General features: G+C 39.4%; 2 protein-coding genes across 2 annotated transcripts in view; both read left to right on the top strand.

The window, feature by feature from the left end:
• The window catches only part of ANKRD45 (ankyrin repeat domain 45), a 54,707-nt gene extending 43,808 nt beyond the window's left edge, over positions 1–10,899 (top strand). The window contains exons 4-6 of the mRNA XM_036103926.1: positions 941–1,035; positions 3,903–4,041; positions 6,994–10,899. Of these exons, the coding sequence (XP_035959819.1) occupies positions 941–1,035; positions 3,903–4,041; positions 6,994–7,025 (266 nt within the window). The 3' untranslated portion in view covers positions 7,026–10,899. The remainder of the gene's footprint in view (positions 1–940; positions 1,036–3,902; positions 4,042–6,993) is intronic.
• A 3,532-nt stretch (positions 10,900–14,431) lies between these two features.
• SLC9C2 (solute carrier family 9 member C2 (putative)) overlaps positions 14,432–16,435 on the top strand; it is a 99,077-nt gene continuing 97,073 nt past the window's right edge. The window contains exons 1-2 of the mRNA XM_036103932.2: positions 14,432–14,558; positions 16,201–16,301. Of these exons, the coding sequence (XP_035959825.2) occupies positions 14,432–14,558; positions 16,201–16,301 (228 nt within the window). The remainder of the gene's footprint in view (positions 14,559–16,200; positions 16,302–16,435) is intronic.

Raw genomic sequence — 16,435 nt, 5'->3', positions numbered from 1 at the left:
AAGTTAATACTTCAACCTCCAGATTAATTTGGGGCTTATTTACAACTTATAATATTCAGTTGTTCCATCTAGGAATATGGTAAGCCTTTCCATTTATTTAAGTCTTTTATTTCTCTCCAAGTGTAATTTTATTCAAACAGGTCTTGCAGATTTTGTGATGACATTACTATGGGTGCTATAGTGAATGGAATTATTTTAAACACTTTTTTTTTAAAAGAGAAAAGCTGGGCGCCTGGCTGGCTCATTGGAGGAGCATGCAGCTCTTGATCTCGGGGTCATGGGTTCAAGCCCCATGTTATGTGTAGAGATTACTTAAATGAATAAATATTAAAAAAAGAGAAAAGCTATTTTTGAATTTATTTTGAAGGATCACAAGGGGTAAAGCAAGTGATGGCTCATCTATTGGAAATGAATTTTTGTTTCTTTCTCTAGAGTAGAAATTTTAATGGAATATGGTCTCTTTGGGATTAGGTATCACATATAATATTTATTTGTCTTCAAAATTTTAGCACCATTTTAGGAACATGGTGAATGTCCCAAAGTGCTATGCTAGTTGAGTATCATCTATCTTGAAATTCAGTGAAAACAACCTTAACAAATCTTCTACACACAGTCTTTTTTTTTTTTTTTTTTAAGATTTTTTATTTATTTACTTGAGAGAGAGTGAGCAAACAAGAGAGAGCATGAGTGGGGGGCAAGGGCAGAGGGAGGAGGAGAAGCTGACTCTTCACTGAGCAGGGAGCCATGTGGGGCTCAATCACAAGACCCTGGGATCATAACCTGAGCTGAAGGCAGACGCCTAACTGACTGAGCCACCCAGGCGCCCGTTCTATACACAGTCTTTATAAACTCCAGATATATAATAGTACCTTGTAAATAGTTGAGCATATTTCTTAGTCTTTGTCTTATTATTGTGCATTTTATTGTCCTATTCCTTCAGATGCAAGGCTGGCTCTGAAAAAATACATTGCAAAGGTCTCTGCAGCGGTTACAGACACAGAAAAGGGACCAGGGAAGCTCTTTAAGGAAGACAAGGTACTGCATTATGATTATTGTTTGTTCAGAAGTCTTTTGAGATTTTTGCCTTACATCTTTAATTTCTATACTAATGCTCTAGAGGTAGGTGGTGGTCCTTACTGCTGTCTTCTCCCTCCCTCCCTTCCCTCTTTCCTCCTACCTTTCTTCCCTCCCTCCTTCCTTCCTTTGCTCCTTCCTTAATAAACAACTAGTAAGAGATAGACTGATAAAAATTAAATGAAATACTATAAAGGAGTGACATAGAGATGTATGTACTAAGTATTACACTCAACAACATGAATACTTTAAAAAAAAGAGATTTATATTTATTTATTGAAAGAGAGAGAGAGAGAGCACAAGCATGCACGAGCAAGGGGGGAGGGGGAGGGGCAGAGGGACAGGAGAGAGAGTCTTAATCAGACTCTGCATCCTGAGTAGGGAGCCCGATGCAAGGCTTTATCTTATGACCCTGAGACCACCATCCTGAGATCATGACCTGAGCCAAAATCAAGAGACAGGTGCTTAACCAACTGAGTCAGCCAGGCACCTGAACATGAATACATTTTTAAAATATATTGTTGAGTGAAAAAAAAATCAGCAAAGACTACAGAGATTTTCAGAAACTTCAAAAGCAAGCAAAATAAAACTATATGGTTTAGGGATACCTACATATAGGGTAAAACTATTAAAAAAGAAAGCAAAGTTATAAGCACAGATTGTCATTATCTCTTGGAGGAGGATAGGGGGATGAATTATGGGCGGGGCACAGAAATAGAGTTATTCTGGCAATGTTCTAGTTATCCTGTTGATTAGTTGGGTCTACTGATACTCATTTCATTAAGTTTTGCTTTAAAACTTACATATATATCATATTTTAGTTTCTTTGTATATACAAAGAAATATATTACATATTCAGACGAGATCTATATATTACATATTCAAACTTTACATAATGATAAAAAAAAGATACACAAATATAAGGATAGCTAATTGTAAAGCTGACTTCCCACATTTACCATATACTAAGTTCTGCATGTGGACTAGTTTAATGCTTTGGATATACACTAAAATAAAAATATATGTTCCAGGTACCAGAACTGTGTTTTGGTTTTAAATTATCTCTCTCAGGGCGCCTGGGTGGCTCAGCCGGTTGGGTGACTAACTTGATTTCAGCTCTGGTTGTGATCTCAGGGTGGTGGGATGGAGCCCCACATAGGGCTCCCAACTCAGTGGGGAGTCTGCTTAAGATTCTCTCTCTCTCTCTCTCTCTCGGTCTCCCCCTCCCCCTGCTTGGGCACGCACTGTCTCTCTCAAATAAATCTTTAAAAAAAAAATTATCTCTTGCATTTCTGTGCAGGATATTCTGTGAATTCCCTGTGACTTATAATTCTCATGAAAAAGAATTAGCTATTGCTCAAAGTGTAATACATCCCCACGTCTGAGAACATGATAAATTACACATTTCACTTGTGGTTTGTAAAACACTTTACAAAATCTCTTATGAAACCAACAAAATATAGGCAAAATTCTATTAGAATAGCTATTTCAGCTATTGGATCTGGGAACCAAAAATTTCCTGGCACAGACAGTGCATTGTCCAACCAAAAAGCTTTTTAAATTTCAATGTTTAAATATTTGGTTATTTGAACTAGAAAATACTGTGTACATATAGTAACAATTAGAACAAAATTGAAATGCCTAAAGCAAACTTAATAGCTTTCTCTCTTCCCATTTCCAGTCTTACTATCTTACCCTATGGTTCTGATAACAATCTTTTTTTTTTTTTTTTAAGATTTTATTTATTTGACAGAGAGAGACACAGCGAGAGAGGGAACACAAGCAGGGGGAGTGGGAGAGGGAGGAGCAGGCTTCCCGCCGAGCAGGGAGCCCGATGTGGGGCTCGATCCCAGGACCCTGAGACCATGACCTGAGCCGAAGGCAGACACTTAACGACTGAGCCACCCAGGCGCCCCAACAATCTTATGTTAATTTCACCATACTTGTCCCATCACTTATATAAATATATGTACGCACACATATGGTTTTATAAGGTTTTGTTTTTCTAAAAGTGGGATTACACTATACCTATTATTCTTTTTTTAAACTACATATTATTCTTTAATTTGTTTTTTTTCCTTTTAATAATATATTATGGACATCTTTCCAAATCCACTTGATTCTACATATGTCTGCATACAATACTGCTTATTTAATAATATGGACAGGCCATGCAATAAATGCATTCATTTCTCTTATTACAAACCATAGAACAAGTAAACATCTTAAAGCAGACACCCTCAGTTTGCTGTGCATGGGCAGAAATAGCTTTGCAATGCAAACAGAGACGTTTTCAGTGAGGTGGAGCTCTTCTGGAATTTCTTGCACTTCCTGTCCTCTGAACCATCTGAGGGAATAAAATAGCATTGTCTGTTGAGTTGCATCCAGGTCATACCAACCACCTGTTCTTCTCCAACCTTTGCAAACATTTCTCTTTATCACAGGGCCCAATGAGACTAAAGAATTAGGGAGAGGCTGTACACTGGCCCAAGACTTCATGACTCTAGCTTATGAGTTTTATTATATACAACATTCCACTAATGTTAGAGCTGCGCTGTCCAACATAGCAACCACTAGCCATGTGTAGCTGTTTTAAGTTAGAATTAATTAAAATTAAATAAAATAAAAAATCCAGTTCCTCAGTCAGACTAGCCCCTTTTCTAGTACTCTATGGCTATAAATGTCAAATGGTGACTGGTTTGGACAATGCAGATAGCACATTTCCATCATCACAGAAAGTTCTGTTGCACAGTGCTAGTTTAGAGATACTATAGAGTTTTATTTTTCAGTAAACAAGTAGAAAATAAACTCTTTGTTTCTGTCTCTAGAATACCATCCTCACTGCATGCCATGTAAAAAATGAGTGGTTGGAAACCCATTTGGAAGCTTCCATTAACGAGATTTTTGAACAGAAACAACAATTGGAAGATATCGTGACTCCTATCTTCACAAAAATGGCAACACCACGTAAGTTTTGGATGAAAATGGTTTGAATGTCAGAAAAGATGAATATGAAGTTCAGTGTTGTTATTTCTGAGATACTCTGATTTTAACAATCTTCATTAAGTAGCCATTAACCTTTTATCAGCACATATACAAGTATGATATAACTCCCTAGGTTTATTACTAGTTTCAGTATTAAGAATAAATAAAAATAATAACTGAATTATTTCTAAAGAGAATGTCTAATACTAATCTTAATATTGTTACCATTACTTGTTATTTAATTTTATATAATTTATTATGCCTTTGATTTTCAACTAGGAAGGCATGTCCTCCTAGGAGCTAGAGTGGCAGAATTTGAAAAAGCACTTTCAGTATTATAACTGCATTTTGAAAAGCCCGTTGGGGGAATACTATCCTGTTCCTGGAGAAGGTGCATTCAGAATCTTGGTGGCAGGCATACCTAAGAATTTTTAAAATATCGGCTTTATTGGGATATAATTCTTATACTATAAAATTCACCATTTAAAAATGTACAATTCAGTGGTTTTCAGTATATTCACAGAGTTATACAATCATCACCACCATCTAATTTCAGAACATTTTACCACCCCAAAAAGAAACACCATTGGCAATCACCTCCCACCTCCTACGAGCCTCCGGCAACCACTAATCTTTTCTATTTCTATAGATTTTCCTGTTCTGGACATTTCACGAATGGAATCATACAATCTGTGGCATTTTGTGTCTGGATTCTTTCATTTAGCATATTGTTTTCAAGGTTCCTCCATGTTGGAATTTGTTTCAATTTTCCTTTCTTTTCTGAATAGTATTCCATTGTATGGATTCATTCATTAGTTGATGGATATTCAAGTTTCCATGCTTTTGGCTATTATAAATAACAGTGCTGTGAGCTTTCCTGTACAAATTTGTGTGACTGCTTGTTTTCATTTCTCTTGGGAGAGAATTGCCGGGCTGTGCTTAATCATTTGAGGAACTGCTGAACTGTTGCCAATAAGCAATATATATGAAGATTCCAATTTCTCCACATCATCATCAACATTGTTATCATCTTTTTAAAAAATTTAGCCATCCTAGTGGGTGTAAAGTGATATCTTAATGTAGTTCTAATTTGCATTTCCTTAATTACTAATGATGTTAAACATCTTTTAAGTGTTTACTGGCCATTTGTGTATTTTCTTTGGAGAGGTATCTATCTGAATCCGTTGCCCATTTTTAAACTGGTCTTTTTGTTGTTGATTTGTAAGAGTTCTTTATGTATTTTGGAGTCAAGTCCCTTATCTGATATATGCTTTGCAAATAGTTTCTCCCATTCTGTGGATTATCTTTTCGTTTTCTTAATTGTGTTCTTTGAGACAAAAAAAGCTTTAAGTTTGAAGTCCAATTTATCTGTTTTTCCTTTTGTTGCTTATGCTTTCAGTGTCGTATCTAGAAACATTGCCTAATCCAAGGTCACCAAGACTTACTCTTATGTTTTTTTGTAAGAGTTTTGTAGTTTTAGCTCTTTTCTTTTAGCTCTCTGGTCCATTTTGAGTTATTTATTTATTTATTTTTAAAGATTTTATTTATTTATTTGAGAGAGAGAGTGAGAGAGCACAAGAGGGGGGAGCGGGAGAGGGAGAAGCAGACTCCCCGCTTAGCAGGGAGCCTGATGCGGGACTCGATCCCGGGACTCCAGGACCATGACCTGAGCCGAAGGCAGTGGCTTAACCAACTGAGCCACCCAGGCGCCCCTTGAGTTATTTTTTATATATGAGGTGAACTCATTCTTTTGAATGTGGATATTGAGTACCAAAGACTTTTTTGTTTGTCAGAAGGGGCTCTGGTTTTTTCTGGCAGAATATCCCTTGCTGTCTTTCCCCGGTATCTGTAGAGCTTATGCAGAGCACACGCTGAGGTCCCCTTAAGGGAGACAGAGGCTTTACACTGTCCTTGTCTGTAAGCAGCCCACCACCCAGTTTGTGAGTGAGGGTGCATACCTGAAAAGATAAACTCAGTGCTGTGTATATTCAAAGAAGCCTGAGTATGAAGAGGAAGTGTCACGAAGAAAGAGAAATTGCTGAAAGGATGGGGAGCAAGGGTGGGATATGAAGGGAATTCTGTAATGAAAGCCCAGTCTGATGATGAGAGGTTCAAACATGGGAACGGAGAAGTGGCCAGGATCCATCTGGCTGATTGTAGTTGAGTCTGTGAGGAATAGGAGAAGAGAAGGTTGGAAAGTTAACTTGCGCTCACTTCATTAAAAGTACTGAATTATAAGCTTAGAAGTTTGGTCTTTATTTCCAGGGCAGTGGGTTGCCATTAAAGGCTTTGGGGTAGCAGAGAAGAGGGATTAAGTAAGGGATAATACTATGGCTTTCCTTATAAAATGGATGAAGAAGAGACTGAAGGGAGTGAGACCATCATAGTCCAGGAGTGAGATGACTAAGGCCTGAATTATTGATGGTACACTTTGGTTCCCACCATCTCCCACTATCTACTGCTGCTGTTAGCCTGGCCCATCACCCCTTCCTGCTTCCCTTCCCATCTCTGAGGAGATCACCTCTCCCCCCAGGTCTCCTACACCCCCTCCAAGCACCTCAGTATCTTATACCTTCATATTATAGAAGTGTTAGATCTTGGAACCTCTGAAATGATCCCCTCAGTTTACAGTGAAGAAAGTGAAGACCAAAGAAGTTAAGCAGTTTATTCAAATTATTCTATTCAATAGCAGAATTAGGAAGAATAATACTGATTATATTGGAAATGTGACCTCATACCTTTAAATATTAAAAAAAAAAAAAAAGGGTAGGGGAGAATTCTTGAATTGATATACCAATACCAAGGCTTCATTAATGACTGGTTCAGGCTGGGACATACTCATTTATTTCATGCCAATTATTTTAAAAACTGGCTTCATTTTTATTTTATATGACAAGCTAATTAAGTATAATTTTAAAATCTGCTTCCTTTCAGGTCAAGTGAAAAGTGCCAAATCTGTAGCCTAAGCCATGGTCAGAAAAGAAGTCAATCAAGATCATATCTTCTACTGAATATATATTTTATAAAAGACCACACTTCCTTCTAGTATTTATAAAAGCAAACTTATTCAATATGCCAGTTGAAGTAAAGAAAATCGATGTGAGGTTTTATAAAAAGGTTTAAGTATGAAATTAAATCACCCTTTTTAAAATTTTACCCTATTCAGCATGCTTATGTCCAGACACTCTGGCCTTGCCTCTGCTCCAAGTGCAGGTCCGTGTGAGTCCTACATGCTCTTTCCAGAGAGCACTCGGGTACGAATCACTCCCCAAGGCTCTCTGGGAGCTCTAATGTCTATATAGGGAATCTAACAGTTTTCTTTGTAACTGAGGCAGGACATTTCCATTCAACTGAGGAATTCTGTTAAAAAAAAAAAAGATGTATTACCTAGGAAAAATTTGTTCTCCCTCTCTCAAAAGGAAAGCTATAGAATGCCATTCTAGAGCAAGGAAATATTAAGAATGGTTTGGATCAGGGTCCTTTTCTTGTACAGCTATTACTTTTTACGTCCAAATTAAAATTTACCTGTAAGGTGGTATTTAGTCTTTTAGTGAAACCTTCATTTCTTTATTTTTAACCTCCACCTCCTTGGTCTCTCTCTCTCTCTCTACACACACACACACACACACACACACACACACATCCATATTTAGATTTACCATATTCTGTAGGTTTGGCAATATAGATATTTCAGCGGGACTCCATAGTATCTTTCTTTCTGTTCTGTTTTATACTTTTTAGGTTTTAAGTATCACTGCTGGTTTCATATTAGTGATTTGGAATGTCTTTTTTTCCTAGTTTATCTGAAAGCCCCCGAGACTTCCATTACTTTTGATTTTGTGGAAAATTTTTATAGAAAGAACATGTTTTAAAAAAAAACCCAACATTTATTTGTTGTTCTTAATGACTTTCTTTTTTGTCCTACCCCGAAAGCTAGTTTTTCATTATAGAGGGGAAGGAAAAGAAATAAGCAATTCAGTAATTCCTTGTCAGTTGACACTTTCTCAACCATGGTTTTGAGATAACACTTTTAAAATTTGTGTCACAAATTTTTAAGTTTTGAGATAATTTTTATGCATGAGCGATTGAGTTTCAGTTGCCTTCAGCAAAAGAACAGGACAGTAACTGCCACTCCCCTCTGGTAGACTCCCCTCTGGAGTCCCACGAAGAAGGAGGTCTGTCTGTATTTGCTCAGTTCTCCTGCTGTGCGCTGCAAAGTCCATTACCTTTAAGCACCACAGCAATTTGGGACAAGGCTAGTTGCCATTTTTACTGTTTCTGCTCTAACTTTCTGTTTTCTGAGCCTTGATCTTGAATATGACATGACTTCCCAGGCATATGGTCCTGGTAATTAGGGGAGGATTCCTGAATCTCACTTCAAAGATTCCTAGATAAGACTGAGACACTTGTGGAGATGCCTAGTACAAAATAAACCTCTCTCTCCTTTATTTGTCTTTCAATCCTTATCTTCAAACTTCTTGAAGCTTTTAATGTATATAGTCATGTTGTCTTCTGGAAACTCCTTGATTGCCACATTTATGTCATTATGGTTCCTTTACCTTCTTCTTCTTCTTCTTCTTTTTTTAAATTATGAGAGAGAGAGAGAGAGCGCAAGCACAGGTGGGGGAGGGGCAGAGGGAGAGGGAGAATCAGGCTCCTTACTGAGCAAGGAGCCTGACATGGGGCCCAATCCCCGGACCCCAAGATCATAACCTGAGCTGTAGGCAGACACTTAACTGACTGAGCCACCCAGGTGCCCCTGGTTCCTTTACTTTTTTAACAATCTCCTTTTCTAACTCCTTCACTAGTTTCTGTGGTCTGAATGTGTTTGTATCCTTCCCGCTGCCCCCAGATTCATTTGTTAAGATCTAATGCCCAATATGATAATGTTAGGAGGTGGAGCCTTTGGGAGGTCTCTTCTCATGAAAGAGACCTCCAAACAGTTCACTTGCCCCTTGCACCGTGTGAGGTTACAGTAAAAAGACAGCTGTCTAGGAGATGGGCTCTCACCAGACACTGAATCTTCTGGTGCCATGATCTTGGACTTCCCAGCCTCCAGAACTGTAAGAAATAAATGTTTGTTGTTTATGAAGTACCCAGTTGATGGTCTTTTGTTATAGTAGCCCAGACCAAGACACCAGATCCTATTCTTCATCTTGCCTCCAGCAATGGAAACTTATCAAAAGTCAGTCCTAGCTTACAATTTTATATATCAGGTATAGCTCAATAAAGCTGAAAAAAAAAAAGCCAATTCTGACCCTTGGCCAATCAGTCTAATTCTCCACCCCATGGCCTTCTCTATCCCCAGTGTTAGGAAGATCTAATCCCTCCTTCTTTGGGGCACCTACAGTGCGAATAGCCACATATATATTATGTTTAATTGTTCACATGTTTGTCTCCCCATGTGAATTGTGAGCTTTTTGAGGGTAGGGGCTTTGTCATGTTTTTCTTCATACTCTTAGCCTGTAAGTTAGTAAGTTAATAAATAACAGTTGAATAAATTCTCTTTTGGTGCTACCTTATTCATGGAGCTCACTAGTCTTCATTCATTTATAGAACTTATTCACCTTTTCTAAAAATGACTCCTGAACCCTTCTCTGCGTATCTTGTTTGTGCCAGTGGCCCATTTTAACTCCCCCTCCTCCAGTAGGCCAGCTGCATGCACACACAGCGTCATGACTATACATCTAGTTTCTCCTGTAACCTTCTATTTTCTGACCTTCACCTTGAATACCACACTACTTTGTAGTCCTGTGAACCTGGTGATTACCAAGGGATTCCTGGATCTCACTTCAAAGATTCCACTGATGTGAGGATCTGAGTTTTGAGAGATACAGTACTTCCTGTGATCTGTTATTGCATTGAATTACATGCTGCAGATGTTATCTGAACACCCACAGAGCTATTTCAGTTTGCATACTAGTAAATTAAATCACATTATTTGAGAAGCGGTCAAGCAAAGGCTAAATTCAATGCTGTGATAAACTCTACATAGTGGTTCCTGAGACTTCTGTATTTTGACTGGAAAAATGTGAAAAAATGGAGGAGATTGAAATGACATCACTAAGAAAACAAGTACTATCTGCTATCACTATAACTTAAAGAAAACATTTTAACACCAGAAAAGAAGGGAAAGTATGATTTCATTGTAAGGCTCTGCCCTTTAAATTGAATAAATTAAGCTTTATTATGGACTTTTATATTTTTCTCATTTTGCCATGTATGATGGAACTTTTGTCATGAATCACCACTGGTTTATGGACCAGCCTTTGAGAACAACTGTCTAGACTGAGCTGAAGCAGGCAGAATGCTATTTAGGTTAACATGACGCCCCAAGTTGTAAAGGGCTGACAGTACACTCTGATATTTGACCTAATATGTGATACATTATATTCTCCAAGTTGGCCACATCTCCTGTCCCACATGCTCGTCTTACAATGTGATCATGACCTTCCTCGCAGAGAGAGGTGGGTCTCTGTTCTCTCCTCTTCAATCTGGGCAGGGCTGTGACTAGAGTGGAAGTAATACTACATGATTTCCGTAGATCATAAAAAGTGATGCAGTCTCCAGCTAGTTCTTTTGAGATGCTCAGTCTTGGACACCAGTCTGTATGGAGAGACCCATGTAGACAGAAACTGAGGCCCCACCCGAAGCCGTGTCTGAGCTGCAGCTAGCAGGCACCGTCAGCCTGCCGCCATGTGAGGGAGCCGTCTTGGAAGTGGATCCTCCAATCCAGCCGCCGCAGCCAGTGCTATATGGAGCGAAGACAAGCCTTCCCTGTTGAGTGCTACCAAAATTGTAGATTTCAGCTAAATAAATGATTGTTGTTGTTTTAACCTACTAAGCTTTGTGTCTGTTTGTTATGCAGCAATACATAACATACAAATTTTGGACTCTGGAAGCGAGAAATGGACATAACAAATCCTAAAATATGTGGTGTTGCCTTTTTGGGACTGGGTGACAGGCAGAAGCCCAAAGTGCTTAGAGGAGAGTGTCAGTGAAAGCCTGCAGAATGTTTAAAAGCCCCTAGGAGGTGATTAGTGGGAGTTTCTAGGAAAGAGAGGAAAATGTTATTAGAAGCTGGAGAAAAGGGGCCCTTGTTATGTGATGGTGGTAAGTTCGATCACACTGTTGTCTAAGTAATGAACTCAGTGATCATGCTAAAGATTTTTCTAGACAGTAGTCAAGTGCCACTTGGCTTCTTCTACTGGTGTGAGAGGAGAGAGATGAGCTGAAAAGGAACAGTTCATTTTTCAAATGAAAGTTAAAAAGTATAATGCAGCCAGTACTCACTGGGTTTGAAAATAAAATTGTTTCTCATGCCTAGCCTTTCTAGATGGCAAAAAAGTCTCAAACTAAGAAATGGATTCTGAGAAAGGATAAAATCTCAGGTGGGATTGTGAGGTCATAAGACCTCAGAGATATCTAATGTGGTGCCTCCTGGAACTTCTGAGACTTGAGATAGGCTTTCTCAGTGCTTCTAGGAAGATGACCTCTGGCTGCTGTAGGCAATCATTCTCATAGCTAAACCAAAATGCAAAGAGAATAGCTCTCTGTCAATAATGGTATATATTAAGCTTAGGAACCATCTAATTGGTCCTATCTGAGTCCCATGCCCATCCCTGAACCAATCATTGTATAGGGGGATGAGAAACTATGACTAACCAGCCTTGTCTCAGTCAGATAATATAATCTATTATGAGAATATGGGGTTGGGGGAAACACCCTGGGCAGCCTCTCAGCCCTCAGCTCCTAAAGCTATCATAGTCTACTCAGCTGGCTCTATGCAAAGTGGTGAAATACAGATTTATTATTGCTTTTCTTTAAGCTCTATGGGAAAGATTATAATGTAAAGAAATTCAATCATCTCTTTATTTTAGTTATGTTCTATCTCTAGCAGAACTATGTGTAATCTAGAGCCAACTATGAATTTTGTCCGAGTTTTCTCAAGGTATGAGGATTTTTCTAAAAGCCATGGAGAATCTTGGGTGCCTGGGTGGCTCAGTTAGTTAAGCGACTGCCTTTGGCTCAGGTCATGATCCTGGAGTCCTGGGATCGAGTCCCGCATCGGGCTCCCGGCTCGGTGGGGAGCCTGCTTCTCCCTCTGACCCTCTCCCCTCTCATGCTGTTTCTCGCTCGCTCTCTAATAAATGAATAAATAAAATCTTAAAAAAAAAAAAAAGCCATGGAGAATCTAAATTTTGAAATGTAAATCTTCATGAGACTTACCCATCGGGTCTAGGTGACCCAAGTGAGTTGAGGGGACAGCAGGATAGGAACTAGATAGAAGGCGGAAGGATGTTACTCAAAATGATATGAGGCATTTTAGAGAATTCGAGGTGACCAGTGGTATAGGTAACATAAAGATGAAAATGGGAGAAAGAGTAGTGAACTTGGTAACTAGGAGAGGTAAGTAAGGGCATGGGAAAGAGTAAGAAATGGGTCTCTCAAGAGACAGCCTGTGAATAAGACAGCTTTTTTTTTTTTTTTAAACATGGTCCTTGGGATTTATGGCTGAGTGGTTTAAAAGACGTGTACCAGACAACAACAAACTGTTGAAAGCAAATATTTTGGAGAATGGTGTATGGGTACCAGTGGTGGTTGCTGCAATCAGGGCCAGACATAGAGCTGTCGACTAAAACTCTTTAGTTTCAAGTAGGAATTGGGACTTTCATTGGTCAAAGTTTCTTTGATATATAGTGATGGCAAAGATTGATGATAGACTTAGTAATCTCACTGCTGTGGTGCTATTCTTGGTGCCCTGGGGAAGAGCGTTAGAGGAGTATGACATAAGAATGGGAGAGTAGAATTTCATTGTCACAAATAACCTCCTTGGAAAGAAACTATAAATTATTAACAATGTTCATTTGTTTAAATTTGCACTGTGTTTTTAATGATTAGATTTGAGGCAAAGAAAATCAGTTAAAACAGTTGTTGGTATAGACACAGCTTGAGCATTAAGAAATGCAAGCTTCCCTGGAACTGGATCACTTAGCTGCTTCTGGGTTGGGGGTGGGGATGTTGTATATAGCCAATCAGAATGAAAGTAAGTTGGCAAGCAACCAATGGGAATTAGGCATGGAAATGACTTTGGGTGTGATATCAGTTGGCAGTACCGTCCCTGGCAAACAGCCACAGAGCTGAGCATTGTTGTGATTTTCAAGAGCCTTCATCTTGATTTCAACTCTGAACCAGCTTAGCCTTGGAAGATGGTATCTCTGGTCTTGGTAGTTTGGAGAACCTGATTTGAGAGTGATGCTGTAGTGACAGGTGGGGATAGCAGGATGTGAGGATGCCAAGGACCTGAAGGGCTATTTGAGGGACAGGTGAAGTGATTTGAAGATGTAGCATCTTGAATCTCATTTCTGGCCCATTTCTGCTTCACACCAGAATCATTATCTTGTACACCAAACAAATGCAAAATGAAGAACCAAAGGTTAACTCTAAATATTATTGGGGATACTTCAGGAACCTCTAGGAATTCTTAGGTTAAGGTTAACTGCAAGGAAAAATAAAACAGAATGAGTCCTTCTCAGGACCACCACATAGATTTGTGCGGGCTGTGTTCTGCACAAGGGCACCAGCTGAGGGTAGGTACTGGGACTGAAATCAAACCCATTATTTATGTGCCAAGCCATGTGCCCTGTCATCAGGAAGGGGGACTTTTTCTAATTCACTTAAAGGCACCATATGATAAAATCTCAATTTTAGTATTTTCCTTTGTTTTTAGGTTATTCACCCCCCTCTCCATCCCGACCTTATCTGGTGTGACTCAACTTTGACCTCATTTGGATTTTGGATTTGGAGGGGCCCAAGAGAGGGAAAAGGGAACATGGGATTGAAGTAGTAAAGGGGAATTCCAGAATGATTTGTACCCATAGAGGAAGAGGTCCCCCTCAAAAAGTTCAGTTGATCAAATATTATGGAGAGCCTATTATGGGCCACATACCGTGTGCACAGCCTTAAGGAAAAATAATATCCAGCCCCGACCCTTGAGAAACTCACTGTCCAATGAGAAAGGCAAACACACTACTAGATCATACAATGATTAAGTGCAGAAATCAGTGCAGTCGCTCTCCCATATATATGTAGAAGTGTGAGGAAGAAACACTAGCCCCGCTGTTGGTGTTCCTATAAAATGCTCTTGGAGCAAGAGGTAGAACAGAAGGTATCCATGTGTGCCCTGTGGCAAGACGAGATGTGCTTAGATCTGAGTGTGGTACAATCTTACGTAGAAAGAACGTGGATGCACTGGGACCTGGCAAGTCTCATTTTCTTCTTTCTGCGTATTAGAACAGGTTAGTCTGTGGTGGTGAAAATAATAACTCACATACGAATTCGTCAAGTTACGACTGAGAAAGCCATGTCAAACATGAACTCTTCCTTCTGGATGCAAGGAGAAGGTAACAGACCTGACTTACTCTGTGGAAGTTCAGCTGGCTACACCGTCGAAAGTGGACATTTCATAATGCTTGTGTGTTCCACTATTGTTTTGGGAGGTAGGCGGTTGTTTCTGAATTTCATCTTTCCTCTGCCCTCTGAACCTTTCTCAGTGCAGAAAGCGATGGCAACATCATCAAAAGAAGTCCAGTGAGACTTCATGGAGTGAATGCCAGCAATGTAGCTTCATTTAATTATCAGTAGTGTCTACACTATGTTCCTTCCTTCAGTGGCATGTGCTGAGCACAGAAGAGGGGTAGGCAGAAGGGGAATTAGACAGTCCTTGACCTCAAGGAGTCCTCTTGCTGGGGAGATGGGTAAACAGTAATTACAATGTAGTGGGGTTAGTTGAACTGTCAAGTTGTGGTCCAGCATCTCTGGTAATGAGCAGGAAAGCCTCATGCCGCCGGCCTGCCAGGCTTAACCTAACCAACATGTATCTGGGATGAGGGGAGGGTGATGGGGACAAATAGGACCCAGACATTTGTTTCACAATTTGCACAGTTGCTGTCATCAATTTTGCCCATTTTATAATGGCTTTGGTGTGAGTTTACTTCAGGGAACATGCCACGCACTCCATCCCTAGTGGGAACTTAGGAGAGACTTCACAAGTAAGGGCCTCTTCAATGATCATTAAGAATTCAGTAGGTATGGTGAATGATATTCATGCAGATGAGACACCAGATTAAGAAACACAGGTACTTTATTCCCCAGTTCAACGCTAGCGATTAGGGAAAAGTTTCTAGTCCTCTTTAAAACTTTTTTCCTTGGGGAAAAAAGGTCAGCTGCTTTAAAATCCTTTCTGGAATTGGGAAGACTATAAAGAAACAATGAAGCAAACACTCATAAAAACTTCTTCAATTTTACTTACCAGAGTGAGTAAAATCACCTTCTCTGGGGTGAGCCTTTAAAACACACACTAATGGCCCTGGTCCCCTGTGGTACTAGGAGGTGCTGGTGACCATGAATTTCACCAGCTCTAGATCCTTGATGATTACGTGGAGATAAGTACTCCAGCAGTAAAGGGCATTGCAGAAATAGTTCGAGAAACGTGACTTTAGGCCCACACAAAAGAAGTATTCAACAAATATCTACTGATTTAGCTGGAAGACAGGAAATGCAGAATCTGGAATGACAGTGAATCTTGCCCTAGGCATAAAGTAATTGGATTATAGTCCATCTGTTGCTTCTGGAGGGGATGAACTGAATAATGTTGGACAGAGAAGAGTGGTAAGGCAAGAAAATGCATGTAGGCAGAGAGTAACCCATGTCTTCTGTGACTTGTCTGGTGAGGACAGTTTTCCCTATAGTTAGAGCTCAGCTGAAAGTATTTCTGGCTTTTAGGAAAACTATAGAATATATGTTGCTGTAGTTATTACTAATAAAAGGTGTGCTATGTAGATACGAAGTTTGGCTTTTCATAATTCCTCATCTTCAGATCCATAGGGAGGACACTTGTACAGTGATCCTCATGTGCCCATCAGTGGGCAAATGGGAAATTGTTGGAACTTCAGTATTTTCCAGATTCACCTGTGAGAGAGGCTTCATTATGTGTGTCTGAAGAGACAGCATTTGTAATAGCTGTCAATTGTTTATTCATAATGATGTGACACTCAGGAAGTTTCAAATTAAATAGAGAAAGGGGATAGTAAATGTTTTGAAACTATACATTATGTCTAAATAACACATGCATTTCTTCAGGATTTTTGAGGACCTGTTTAAAGAATTCTGAAGTCACTGTCTTGATAATTCTTTCTGTGGTAGGATTTGTGATAGGACAACTGGCTCACAATTCTGTGGAGGTAATGTATGTATAATAAATTAGTAAATTAAAGGACAAAGACCCAAAATCAAGGTCCACTCTCACCCCTACCCCTGAATGTATGGAATTAAAAAAAAATGTGAACAGCTGGGGTGCCTGGGTGGCTCGGTTGGT

The sequence above is a fragment of the Halichoerus grypus genome, chromosome 7, assembly GCF_964656455.1.
Source record: "Halichoerus grypus chromosome 7, mHalGry1.hap1.1, whole genome shotgun sequence".
Lineage (NCBI taxonomy): Eukaryota > Metazoa > Chordata > Mammalia > Carnivora > Phocidae > Halichoerus > Halichoerus grypus.
The sequence above is the reverse complement of the archived record's forward strand: the minus strand, read 5'-3'. Positions and strand labels throughout refer to the sequence as shown.